Genomic DNA, 13780 nt, shown 5'->3' with positions numbered 1-13780 from the left:
TTTAGGCCAAAGAAGATGAGATTATTTTTTCTCTTCTCACTTACACTGAAACTCCTGTTCAGAAGAATCTCATGTGGATTTGATCTGCTCATCAGAGTCTTTTTGCACAAACTTGTGGAGTCCAGCTTGGCTGCATGCATTAAAGCAAAAGAGTGGTTTACAGCACCAAATACTACAATAAGATATTTCAGTTAAAATTTCAAAGGTTCTCTTTTCATGTAGAATGTAAGATAAAAGCATTTTCAGTAGTAGTCTCAGACTTTTGGATACCACTTTTTGTTTTTCAATGAAAATATTTTTAATGAATAACTCCAAAGCTCAGTCTTAGAAGTTGGTTGCATTTTCTGCTTTTCGTGGTTAATAATCACAAGAGTGGTCAATCCATTGTTCTGAGGACACCAGCAGCATCTTTGATTTGCATATTGTATTCCTTCATTTGTCTATTTTTTTTTTCTCAGCAAGGGGATCTTGACAGCTAGATGTCTTTTTAGACAGGCAGCATTGAGTCCTTGTCTCACAGTAGAAGAACAGTCAGAAACACCTGTGGATTTTTTCAGATCTGACACAAGAGAAGAGCTTGATTTTCTCCCCTCTCTCTCAATGATAAAAGCTTTAATATCATATATCATATCTCCTCAGAAATATCTCTTGAAAAATAAAATACTTTTACTTAATGGCTATTTCATTTACACAAGGGACAATGGGCCTCCTTCACCAACTGTTCTTAAGAAGGAATTCCTTTAAAAAAACAGAATCAGAAATTCACCAATGTTTTCATATTAAAGATTTGTTTGTAGGTAAGAACAGAATCTACATACACTAAAGATCATAAACGGGAAACAATTCTGTGGTTTAATAACGCATCATGAATCTGACATAGCCTTTTCTTAGGACACTTCTCAAGAATAAATTAGTAATTAAGATTAAAGAATAAATAATAAACCCATTATTATTATATATAGATCCTCACATTATTTTTACGTGACATAACCATGAACCCCACATAGTGTCTTTATTTAAAAACAAACCTGCATGTGTCACCTCTCTCTGCGGTTGTGTTTGTGGAAGTGCTCTAACTGTGTATGTGTGTATTATGTGTGTGTGAGTGTGACCTCCATGTGCAGTTGGAATCAGACATCCTCAGGTCTTTAGCAGCAACCACTGAGTGCTCAGTGAACAGAGCCAGACATCCCAGAAGGCTGTGCTCCAGCCAAAACCTTACAGTGAGTGAGGCTTCATAGAGGATTGGTGGGGTTTTTTTTATCATCAGCCACCATGGTCAGTGCACTGCCACAGTTTACTGTGCTGTAGGGCCAGATAACTTTCTGTCTACTATATAAAACTGTTGAGTGAACTACTTTTGTGTGTAGGTTTCTAATTTTAGTTGTAAGGAGGCTGCCGCTGACTGCTCTCTTTTCTGTTTTTTTTTTTCCTTATTGCTCTCTTTTCCCATGACTTAGCAGGCATGTGCACAGATAAAGTCCTCACATGGTTACCAGTGCCTTCTTGGTTGGTGTGTAAAATATAATTATTTTATATTGCCTCCACCATTCTTCAAGGTCGTGGATTGGCTTGAGTTCTAAAAGTTGCATCGCATTTGTGTGTCCTCTCTGGTGCAGTACTGACCTGTGGTTCTCCTTAATAACTGTAATGCATTAGTGACCTGTAATGCATTACAGTGCTGGAAATCCCACCAGTTGCTGATAATATGATTAAGAAAGATACACATTCCACAATGTGGCTATTTTGAACAACAGCCAAACTTAATGTTGGCAGTAAAGCCACAAGTTTTTAATATTGTAAAAAAAAACAAGGATTTATATGAGACCCTGTGGAGCTCTTAAATACAGTTATAACTGCTCATTAGGTAATTGCTAAGTAATGTATGAGTAACACCACAGTGGCAACTGGGTTTCCGATCCTTGTGTAGATAATGATGTAAATATATGGCCTTGGGAAAACTTTTAACACCAAATTTAGTTTATAAATGAAACTTCATTACACTCTCTACATTTATACAAGTGATTGTACTGTCAATTACATTAAATTTAGTTTAATTCATGTTGATGTGACTCTTTTTTTTAGTGAACATTAACCATTCTCTCTCTCTCTCTCTCTCTCTCTCTCTCTCTCTCTCTCTCTCTCTCTCACTCTCTCTCTCTCTTTCTCTCCTTCAGGGTCTAGTTATTGAACGTATTGGAAGGAAACCATTGTTGATTTTTGGTTTTTCGGCAATGGCTGTGTGTTTTACTCTCCTTACCATCTTCCTGCATTTCCAGGTCAGTGGTGCCCCTTTTATGACATCATGATCTTAAATCAAGTTAGTCAATCAGTACCAGTCAAAAGTCTGTACTAAACATAAGCTCATTATTTTGTTTTGAAGATGAACAGTTGTGAATATAATACCTGTGCATGAATTATATTTTAAATGTAATAGATTTTTATGCAAGCACCTAGTTAATTGTGTTAGAGGTCAACTCAAAATGATATAGTAATTAATTACATGGGTTTTCTTGAGTTGACTCAAGTTGAGGACACCAAGTTCACCCAACTCAAACTTCTTAGTTGAGTCAAAGGTTCTCTTAATTGTTTAGTTCTGCATCTTAGTTAGGTAAATAAAACTAGCTCATTTTTATACTTGGCTTCCCCACCTGCGAGGATTCTTTCTATCACACAATCCTGCTAGACATTGTTCCAGTTGGGTATGCACTTATGCCTATGGCATTGCTGGGGCTCAAACTCACAACCTCCTGCTGGCTTAGTCCACTGTGCAACTCAGGAACACAAGAAGCAACTAATTTTGTGACTACAAATGTTTAATACACTGGAGAAAAAAATTGCTGTTTTAACTTTGAATTACAGTACAGTCTCATGTGGTGCAACTGTCTGATAATACGTCCCAACATCAGGAGATTGTTAGTTTGAATCCCAGCAATACCATTGTGGTCCATTTCTGGAAACCCAAAAGGAAAATATGCCAAATGGGACTGTGATTAACTGAGTAAAAATGCAAACTCAGCTTTGTTTATTCAGACCTAGAAACAGTAGCTGGGAGAATTTTTGACACAACTAAGAAGTTTGAATTGGGTGAACTCTGGTGTCCTCAAATTGAGTCAACTCAAGAAAAAACACGTAGTCAGTTGAGGTGACCTCTCATTTTTTGCAGTGTTCTTGAATTATTTCATCTTTTTGCAAAAGCTTTCAGAGCAATTTCCTTTGGAGTTTAAGCTCAGGGCTAGGTTTGGGATTATACTTAGATTTTTTTTTTTTGTTACGTAGTACAGTTTACCTTTCTCTATATTAAGTGAATTCAATTTAAATTAACTGCAATAACAGTTGTGGAAAAATTTTAGTTTTTAAAATAGTTTTGCAGACTTTGTGTTTGTCTTTTAACTTCATAAATTAGCAAATGCAATTAGGTCAAGCGTGCCTAACTTTTGCAATAAATATTTATACACTTTATGGCTAAAAGTATATGGACACTTGACCATTGGACCTATATGAGCTTCTTAGATGTCCCATTCCAAAACCATGGGCAATAAAGTTGAGTTGAGCCAGCCTTTGCAGTTATAGTTTTTTTTTTCTGGGAAGGTAATCTTCACACAAGATTTTAAAGTGTGTGTGTAGGAATTTGTGCTTCTTCAGTCAAAATTTATGATGTCAGGCACTCATGTTGAACAAGTAGACTTGGCTTACAGTTGACTTTCCAGCCGGTTCTGTGCAGGCCAGTGGAGTTCCACAACAATTCACCAAACCATGTCTTTATGGAGCTTACTTTGTGCACAGGAGCACAGTCATGCTGGAACAGGAAAAGGACTTCTCCAAAATGTTTCCACAAAGTTTGAAGCATATAATTGTCTAAAATTGTTAATGTATTTGCAAACTGTTGCATTGACCTGGTTACTGGATATTTATGAAAAACAGCTCCCGTCCATTATCCCACCTCCACCAAACTTTTCTGTTGGCAGTATGCATTCCTGACATCCACCAAACCCAGATTGTGAAGCATGATTCATCACACCAGAGCTCTAGAGCAGACTGCTCCAGAGTCCAGTTGCTTTACATCACTCCAGCCGTTGCTTGGATTCATGAAGCTCCCAGTGCACAGTTTTATGCTGATATTGCTTCCAGTAGCCGTTTGGAACTCTGTAGTGAGTGATGCAATAGAAGATGAATTTATGTGCTACACACTTCAGCCTTCATCGGCCCCAACCTGTTCCTTTGCAGTCCCCTGCACTCACTTGAACGCTTATGGAAGATTATGGACACACAACTTTCCACCACTATCAAATCCTGTGGAGGTAATATCTCTTGAAAGGATGGTGTTCTAGCTCTCCAGTACAGTTGCAAAGACTAGACAGAATATATGCCAAGTTGCACTGAAAAATATATGCCAAGTTGCACGGTTCTGGTGGCTTGGGCTTGTGTTTGTCTGACATCTTACTAAGGCATGTTATGTGACATCATTACCTATGAGTGAACATGCATTTCTTAGCATTTGCTGGACACTGCCATTGTGTGGGCATTCTCTCCCAGTGTGAGTCGACCTTTCCTCATTTGCTTCTGCTCCATTGTTGAGGCTTCATTCTTTGACCTTCCTCATTTGCATTCCATTATTTTAGAATCATTTGTATTCCTATTGGAAAATGTTAATGAATGGACAGTCTAGAAAAATTGTTGTATTGCACAGAGGGAAAATGTGTGATTGTTTACGAATATTTGATTCTCTTCTGACCTGGATTTTTTGGTGAAAGATGTTATTGCTGAACCCCTGACAGGCTGTATAAGAATAGCCAGTGTCCCTAAGTGACAGACTCTACACAAGCACAAGAGTTTCTAGGGTCATCATATTGTTTCCAGGGTGAATTTGGGCTGTATAATCTCATCTTGTTTGTTATTTTATTAGTCTTGGTACAAGTCTGCAAGGATATCTAGTGACTGAGGATGTTGCAGTGGCAAATTTGCAATACCATATAGATGCTTTGCTACAATGTGCAACAGTAATTGTCCTAATTAAGACTCTTCTTATATAGGAATCAGGGCCATTTCTTGCTGTTAGTGGTTTAAGAAGTCACTTATCCCCCCTAATGCCACTGTGTGATCCAGTGAAATATATTCAAAATGTAAACAAAGTATTCAATTAAAGCTTAGAAAAAGTGAATTCCAGAGTCCAGAGATTCTTAATTTCCCTGATCAAACTGAATTTATTAATATGTTTTTTTATACTTGCATCATTTGGGTGGCTAGGGTCAGACAGGGAGGGCATAAGTAGGTGCTGCTTAGGGCTCCAAATGTAATGGGCATAATCAGAGCTTTACTTCATTTATGCTTCCTTTGAACAGAAATCTTTGTTTTAGTTTATTTCTGTTACAGTCATTACATCAGTTTTATTCAAAGATTGCTCTGTTAAACAACTCTGTGCCATTTAAATAAAATAATAATTTCTAACTTTTCAGTTGCAACCCCACAGCACTTACACCCACATGTGTCTTGCTATACTTCAAGGACTTCCATAGATTTCTATTGATGTTTGTATTACTGTAGCTAAATAATACTACACCTATGTCTGAACCTAACCCTGATCTTAACCTCAGTATCCAAAAGGCAATTTTCTGCTCCTCTAGCCACCCCCCCCACCCTAAAAAAAAACAGCTCAAGTGAGGACTCACAAAATATCCTCACTTGAGCAAAAACATCAGGTTGTCCTATCATGTTGAGAAAATGAGGTCATGGACATGCAGTCAGGCCAATTGGAGATGCTAAATTGCCCCTGGACGTGTATGTCTGTGTGTCTGCCCTGCGATGGGCTGATGTCCTGTCCAGAGTGTTTCCTGCCTTCTGTGTGATGAAAGCTGGTGTAGGATCCAGCACACTCTGTGACCCAGAAGGATAAACAGCTTAGAGAACAGATGGATGGACAGATGAATGAAAGGGTGGATGGATGGAAGTTTTTTATTGGCTTCCCAAAAATATCATTTAATTCACTGAGACATTTTGTGTGATTTTCTGTGTGATTGTGTACACATCTCTGTGTCTACATTGTTACCTCTCTACTGCATGCAATGACAGGATATTATAATTAGTAGAAGTAGTCAGGGGCACAACTGGGATCTTATGGGTCCCATTGCTAATAAATGACATGTACTATTGTCATGCCTCAAACAATGCATGCCACTCTACCCACTCAATGATTACATTAGGCTATTTACTTTAACCACTTAAATGGCTAGAGCCCACTGGCAGGCCCAGAGTTTTATTATACACTTACATAGCCTAAAAACATTGCAGCCAGTGTGCAGTGAGTCCATGTGATTGCTAATAATAAGCTGTAGTATGTAATAAGTCTGGAATTGTAAGTGAATATATCATGATGCAAATTACCACGGATGAGCTGCATTATGAATAAGAAGGAAATAGACATCATCTAGGCTTGATGTAAGCTAACTTGTGAAGTATGTTGGTAAGAAATTAAATGTTTCTGTGAATCGTTGTGGTCCTAGTAGTACAACCTGTGTTATAACTGCTCATTACTATGTGTAGTAATAGTCCTTGCAGTCCTAGTAGTTGCAATTGTAGTACTAATAATGATACTCAGATCCAGCAGTACTAATAGTATTAGTAATCACAATATTGATAGTAGTAATAATAGTTGTAATATAACATCTATTATAACTGTTCAGTATATCATGCTAGTACTTTTAGTTGAACTGAAGTAATAATAGTTTAGTCATAGTAATAGTATTCATAGTGTGAGCAGCAGTATTAATTGTATTAGTGATTGTAGCAGTAGTGACTTAGTGTCTGTTACAACTGCTCATGTGTCATGTTCTCATTTTAGTTTAGTTTAGCAGTAGTACTAATAGTAATAGTAGTAATAAACTACTAAAAGTAGTAATAAATTCTAAATAGTAGTACTAATAGTGGTAGTAGTACTAGCAGTTGTATTAAAGACATGTAATACTAATTGTACTAATTGTAATTGTAGCAGTACTATTATAATGTCTGTTATAATTGTTCATGGTTTTAGTTTAGTAGAATTAGTAGTGGTAGTAATAGTGGTGTTATGTCTTTCATCACTGCTCATTGTGTCATGGTAAGATTGATAGTGTAATTGTAATAATGGTTACAATAAAAGTATAAGAAGCAGTAGTAACAGTACTACTAGCACTGTTAGTACTAGCAGCAGTATTCATGTTCTTGGTTTTGTGCTAGTATATATATATATATATATATATATATATATATATATATATATATATATATATATACTACCACCACAATAAACTACTTATATATATATATATATATATATATATATATATATATATATATATATATATATATATATATATAAGTAGTTTATTGTGGTGGTAATAGTAGCAGCAGCAGCAGTCGTAATACTAATAGTAATGATAGTAGTAGTAGAGTAACATCAGTTAAAATTGATCAAAGCTATTTGAATTGTAGTAATAGTAGCAATAATAATATAAGAAGTAGTTGTAATAGTACAAATGGTACTAGTAGTAATAATAGTACTAATGGTACAGACAGTATTAATAGTAGTTGCAGTGGTAGTCTGGTATAACTGTTCAATATGTTGTGCTAGTATTTTTTAGCTTTATTGTTGTTATTATTCTCTGCTGCAGTCATAGTAGATAGTATAATTTTAGGTTCCAGAGTTTGGATGCTGAGTGATTATCACAATGAGTATGTGCAGTCAAAATGTTAATACATTTAATAAACATATTTCACAGAGTCATGCCTCTCTGAGCATCTTCCGCTCTCTCTCTCTCTCTCTCTCTCTCTCTCTCTCTCTCTCTCTCTCTCTCTCTCTTGCTCTCTCTCTCTCTTTCTCTGTCTGTCTTTCAGGGTATGTGATTAATTTCTCATGTTAGAATAGAATATTAATAATGTGATCTCTCACTTCACTGGCTGTTGAGGTTTAAGCCCAATTTCACCATGCTAAACAAAAAGATTAGCAGCATGCGGCTGCTTCATCAGAGGAAAATCCTGAATGACTTCCAGCTTCCCGCACACACAGACATTTTCACTACTTCATTATACATTCCTCATTCTTCATTTCATCTCTCTTTTGCTCTCTCTCTCTTTATATAGGACAGCTTCTCATGGATGCCGTATCTGAGCTTTATCTCCATATTGGCTGTGATTGCTTCATTCTGCTCTGGCCCAGGTAATGCAGAAATAGCACACACACACACACACACACACACACACACACACACACACACACACGTACACATGCTCAAACATGCATATGCACACACACATTATACTTTCATATCCAAAAACATGCATATATATTATTGGGCTGGGTGACATCTAATAATTAGCAATTTTCAGATTTGTAGTGAGATTCAGTCTTAGATATTGTGCAATGTTTTCACTAGAAAGCAAGGTTATAACAACAACTTTTCTCTCTTCAATGATATCTAAGATCTTTTTACTTTATCTTTGGCAAATAATGACTGGAGTAAAACCTTCAGTCTTAGATTTATAGCAATAAACGTATTGTTCGTTAAGTTTGATTTTCCCTTGTGTGTTGATTTGTGTTACCCCTATAATGACAAGGAACCACCTGTGACCAGACTTCCTATAACTTGATAACATCGCAACCAGTTTGCTTTGCTTTGCATGTAGCAACTGAATAATACATCTTAGTACATAACAAGCCTGAAATTTTAAGAAGATAAACTTGAATGTCATCTTTTCTTACATCCACTGGTGAAGCATTTTGAGATTACAAGCAACCACTTCAACATTCAGGTGTTATTATTTTCTGTGCAAGAATTCTGTGCACATAAAAATGTATACACCCTTATTGAAATTACAGGGTTGTTTTGTGAGGTAAAGCCAGAAATCTTGCTACTAACAAAATTCAAAAGAAAAAGAAGAAGATTATTAATAAGAAGAATAATTTAAAAAATCAAAATGGGCACAATAGCTGTTGTCAGCGTTAACAAATCATCTTCAAAATGAGGGCCCAAAATAAGCAGCATACACCTGCCACAATGAAGTCATTCTGATTAACCCCAAACAAAATTCATCTTTTCCTGTAATTGTTCCTGATGTTTTCCTGATTGTATCCTTGTGGGATAGCTTACAAATATATGTATAGGTACAGATCAGGAGAATGGTATAAAAGAATATCAATGGATGTACCATAGGTGGAGAAAATGTGGCAGTTCATTGATATTGGTCAAATTTGGAAAAATAAGGTAGAGGAGAAAAATGGAAAATATTTTTCACCAAAAAATCTCCCAGTCCTATCTAATGTTGCTTCTAGGCATCAATCATATTTCTGCAAATTCTTGTAACTAAAGAAAATTGATACTGAATTTTTATTTTTAAAAAGAGGTTTAAATGTGCCCATTAAGAGACAATATGACCAAGCACATGCTTTTGTGAAGTAAGGAAAATGAGTTTGCTGCCCTGAGGAACAATAGAATGTTCAGTATTTTAAATCAAAAGGTATATGTCATATGCATTCTTTGTAGAAGATGCGTTAACTTATTTTAAAACAGCAATGATACATAATCGGAGAGTACAGGTGCTAGACTAAGTTACCTACCTGCTTGTCTTCTATTGGAAAAGTGGGGTGCAAAATGATAAATGTGAAGGTCATGAAGGCACTTTTTTTCTCTTGTGCTGTAAGAGAACTTTTCTTTTCTCTTGTATTGCGTTTTTATGTTGTCAGGATGCTTAAAATACAATGCAATAATATTCATGATTTTTCAGTTGCTGAAGCTCAAGCTCTGTTATAAATGTCCATTCATATTATTCTCCTTTTTCTAACACAAACATTTGGTCACGCTTCTGTAGCTGGAGCTTTGGAGATTTTGACAGGGTGGCAGGTTTAAATGTCCATACCTTTGCTCTGACTGCTGTGATCACTTTCCCTTAAAATAGCTTCTGGAAGAATATTCTCAAAGGTATTGGTAGAGCCACACACAAGTTCTCTGAAATTAAAATTTTCCTTGTAAGCTTATTTTTCTCCACAAGAGCCCAGTGCACCACTTAATCACAGAAGCCCTTAGTATTAATTGGATTTTTGAGAACAGGAGTTGATTACTTTCCTTTTTAACATGCTAAGCAGTTTATATGAAGTCCCAGTCATCTGGTTTCAAAAGATAACAGGAGTGAATAAGTTATTGTTTGGTTATTTGAAGACCACTTGGAGAAACATAGGATAACTGCATAGTTATTTTGGCATGTACAAAACTGTGACGTTTTTCGTAAAAATCTTTGGCCATTTCTTTGGAGAAATTTTTGGTTTAACCTGGTTTTGTCTGAATAATGTAATTTTAAAACCTGGATGCTAGTAATTCTACTGGCCAAACAGCAAGATAGCTAAGTATACGCAGTGTTATAAGCACATAAAGCTGTGCTAATATAACATGTTTTTAATTAGCAAAACATAATCAAGTGGACAAAATATAACTTTGGTTACGTTCTTGTATTCCCATAGCAATGTCTGTGAAGATCCATCCTATGGTATAATTTGTAGCACTTTCACTCAACCCTCAGGTAAAAAAAAAAAAAGATAATACTTCCTATGAATCCTGTATTCATACTGCATTAGAGTGCATTTATGATTTGTTATATGCCTTGCATAAGCTTCTGTAATTGCTCATAGGTAATATCTGTTGAAGTGACACAAACCACAGTGGAATGCATCAGTGTTCTTCTTCTACATTGCTGGCATCAGATGTAGACACAATGCTATACAAAGTAGCTGTCATTTGTTGTTATTAACGTTGCTACTGCAACCTAAAACCTGTATATTGCACTAATGTTTCTCAAAAAGTTGTAAAATATTAGGTATAACATTTTGAAATTAAATTCCTTTAATATTTAAAAGATATTTAAAATAAACTCACCTCACTTAATGCCTGTAATGACCTCCCATAATTCTTTGCTATATGTTATATATAGATATATTGTATTATAACTTTAAAGTCTTTTCCTTATAAACAGATATTGTAATGCATATAACTCTCTCTACTTAAAAGCAATTATACAAGGTTATGCCAGGCATTGAAATGTATAACACATTACAAATGCGTACTGCATTAATATAGGATTAACAGAAAATGATAGATGCTCAAAAAAGTGTTGTTTTGCCTGCTCCCCCCATACTCACTGAAGTCCCTTTGACCCTGTGGTCTGTTCCTATGAGTAATTGCTGTCTGTGACATGACCAGAGTGGACATAGCTTTCTCCTTCACCAGGGCCCAGCTGTCAAACAACATCACCACTTTAATAAAAGACAAAAACAGAATCTCACTGAACACACAAGCTAGCTACAGCAAAGCACAACGATGTGTTAGCATTGATGTTTAGCTTAGACATTTACTATAGATGCAAATATCAGATATAGTAAAAGACTTTAGATTTTGCCGCATGTCATTTGTGCTTTTCCTATACTGTTACCCTCAGACTAATTGAATATATGTTTACTTATCTATATTAGGAACACCTGTACAACTACTTATTCATGCAGTTGTCTAATCAGCCAATCATATGGCAGCAATGCAGGGCATATAATCATGCATCAATAGGCCAGCAGCTTCAGACAACAGTAGAATTTAAAACCTCTTTTGACCTCTTTGTATAATTATCATGTTCAGAAAAGCATCTCAGAATGCACAACACATGATACTTTGGTGGATGGGCTACAACAGCAGAAGACAATGATGGAATTCCACCTCTGTCGGTCAAGAACAAAAAGCTGAGGTTGCAGTGAGCTCACCAAAACCGGACAATTGAAGAAAAATTGAGTCCGGTCTGATGAATCTCAATTTCTGCTAAGGCACAGCGATTGTATGGTCAGAATTTGGCACCAACAGCAGGAATTCATGGACTCATAGCTGATTCTATTGCAAATTTTGTCTTTTCTTTTATATATATATATATATATATATATATATATATATATATATAATTTTCTTTTATATATATATATATATATATATATATATATATATATAGCTTATACTAGCCATACTTATTTTGATGCACACACACACACACACACATACAACCTAGGTATATATATATGTGTGTGTGTGTTTCCACTCATGTCACTTTCCGTTATTTTGGTGACGAATGCTAAGTGTCTAAAACAAAGTTTACATTTTTCATTTGTAGCAGGAGTGTGTAGGTAGCTTGCAGGAGTTAAACTGGGATTTTGGAGGTGCGGAAGCCTTATTTTTCCATGGATGTCAATAATGTGGGAAGTTGGCTGTTTTCAAGTATACCTTGTTTGTTAGTTTTGGCTCCAAAGTACAGTAGTTTGTGTTTATTTGCTGAGAAAAGTGTTAATATGTGAATAATAATTCCAATTCCAATAATTCCAATAACCAATTAATAATGATAATAATAGCATTCGTCACCAAAATAACGGAAAGTGACATGAGTGGAAACACACACACATATATATATATATATATATATATATATATATATATGTGTGTGTGTGTGTGTGTGTGTGTGTGTGTGTGTGTGTGTGTGTGTGTGTGTGTGTGCATCAAAATAAGTATGGCTAGTATAAGCTTCACTTATTGCATTCACACTACTCAACTGGGAAGAGCTGCTCTCTGGGATATTCAGATTCATTCTCTTCTTTCTCTTGCTCACTTTATCTCACTATCTGTCTCTCTCATTCTCACTCAGAGCAGGTTTGGCTGAGGTCAAGGCTGTGACAGTTTGAGGTAGAGAGAAAGAGGCAGTGACAGGCTCTGTGTGATGGGTGCGGTCAGTCTGGTTCCCCGCTTTAACCGTCTCCTGTTACCTGGGCTTCAGCTGCAGCGCTGACCCACGCACTGACCTATCCCTCAGCTGCACCTGACACCATCACCGGGCATCTTCTCTCAGCCTGGACCTGTAGCTTTTGGCTTTCAGGAGCTGAGCGGAGACAGCTGCACCCATACACTGTGAAGCTGGTTTTGGCAAGTTTTCTGCATGGCTGTCGACTTTAATCCCCTGGGAAAAATCGCCCTCCTTCCTGAAACCCCCCACCCAACAGCCCCAGAGCAAGGAAAACATACCTCAGCCCAGGCCTCACATTTTTTATACAGAGATATTATTCAACTTTGTCAATGTCTAGGGCAATTTTTAATAGCTATTATTTGCGGTGTCAAAATGAAAACATTAACACAAAATATTAACGTCATTAATTTCTAAATGCATTTTCCTTATTTGAAACTCATGTTGTCATCATGTCATCATGTTGTTCAGCTTTATTTTAAATGGCAAGTTCTACTGATGGCTGTCTTGATAAAACCATTTATTTTCAGCTATAAAATGTGTGAATTTGTTTATCGACGAAGTACATTGAGTCCAAAGTATCACTTTAAAGCAAAGCACAACTCTGATGCAATATCAGCAGAACACATTGCACAGTTCTGGCGAGAGATCTATGGATAAACCACTTTCCCTTGAAAGAAGGCGTAACAGTGGTATTAGAGGTAGAGGACTACAATCATACAACCCCAATTCCAGTGAAGTTGGGATGTTGTGTAAAACATAAATAAAAACAGAATACGATGATTTGCAAATCCTTTTCAACCTATATTCACTTGTATGCACTATAAAGACAAGATATTTAATGTTAAAACGGATAAACTTTATTGTTTTTTGCAAATATTCACTCATTTTGAATTTGATGCCTGGAATTGGGGTTAGATTATAAATAGATTGTAAATGCAATTAATCACAATTAACTAAAAAGAATGAGATCAATCACAATTCGTTATTTTAA

General features: G+C 36.0%; 1 protein-coding gene across 6 annotated transcripts in view; it reads left to right on the top strand.

The window, feature by feature from the left end:
- Positions 1 to 13780, top strand: part of slc2a9l2 (solute carrier family 2 member 9, like 2) — a 321644-nt gene that overhangs the window by 244352 nt on the left and 63512 nt on the right. For all 6 annotated transcript variants that reach the window (XM_017705365.2, XM_017705366.2, XM_037544988.1 and 3 more), the window contains 2 exons: positions 2178 to 2279; positions 8116 to 8191. In XM_017705365.2, coding sequence (XP_017560854.1) covers positions 2178 to 2279; positions 8116 to 8191 — 178 coding nt within the window. The remainder of the gene's footprint in view (positions 1 to 2177; positions 2280 to 8115; positions 8192 to 13780) is intronic.

The sequence above is a fragment of the Pygocentrus nattereri genome, chromosome 14 (genome assembly GCF_015220715.1).
Source record: "Pygocentrus nattereri isolate fPygNat1 chromosome 14, fPygNat1.pri, whole genome shotgun sequence".
NCBI classification, from domain to species: domain Eukaryota; kingdom Metazoa; phylum Chordata; class Actinopteri; order Characiformes; family Serrasalmidae; genus Pygocentrus; species Pygocentrus nattereri.
This window is presented reverse-complemented; position numbering and strand designations above follow the sequence as displayed.